A 570-nucleotide genomic window follows, 5' to 3' on the forward strand; every position below is an offset into this window, starting at 1 on the left:
TCCAGGCGCACAGGCGGGAACCCCGCGCGGGCCCCGTGCTCCTCCTTGATGTCTCGATCCGCGGCGTCCCCCTCGACGCCGGCGCCGATCTTCCATCCGGAGGGCGACGACGCGTTGAGGGAGGACATGAAGGAGGGCGGGGCGGACGACGGAGAGTGGGCTCTTTCCAAGGCGGACCATTCGACCGCCTCCATCAGGAGCCGGAGGGAGGATGCGTCCGCCATGACGGCATCCAGGCCTTGGACGACGCGTACCCCCTTGTGCACCTCCCCCCGGGGGAAAAAACGGTAGGGGGTGATTGGCAGCGTGAGCACGCAGTCCTCGTCCAGGACCTGGGCCCATTTCCTTCGGTCGCGTTCGTCCCGGGCTCGGCAGTGTAGGAAGGAGTGGACGACGGTGTTTCGGTGGTGAACCTCCTCCAAGGCCCGGGAGGCCAGCACGTCCTTGGCCCTGTCTTCCTCCTCCCGCTGCCGTTCCAAGTCGTCCACCAGCTCCTTCAATTTCTTCGTGTAAGCCTTTTTCCGCAGCCGGGTGTCAACATGGAAGTGACTATGAGGCCAGTCTCTCTTC

The 570-nt window shown here is 65.1% G+C and overlaps 1 protein-coding gene across 1 annotated transcript; it reads right to left on the reverse strand.

Annotated features, from left to right (window-relative positions):
- Nucleotides 1–237: 237 nt before the first annotated feature.
- On the reverse strand, nucleotides 238–535 carry NGA_2048620 (uncharacterized protein; the record flags this gene model as incomplete). Its single annotated transcript, XM_005852734.1, has 1 exon — nucleotides 238–535. A coding segment is annotated over one exon (298 nt), but the record flags the coding sequence as incomplete, so codon positions are not given.
- Nucleotides 536–570: the final 35 nt, after the last annotated feature.

Source organism: Nannochloropsis gaditana (assembly GCF_000240725.1).
Source record: "Nannochloropsis gaditana CCMP526 unplaced genomic scaffold scaffold989, whole genome shotgun sequence".
In the NCBI taxonomy this organism is placed as follows: Eukaryota; class Eustigmatophyceae; order Eustigmatales; family Monodopsidaceae; genus Microchloropsis; species Microchloropsis gaditana.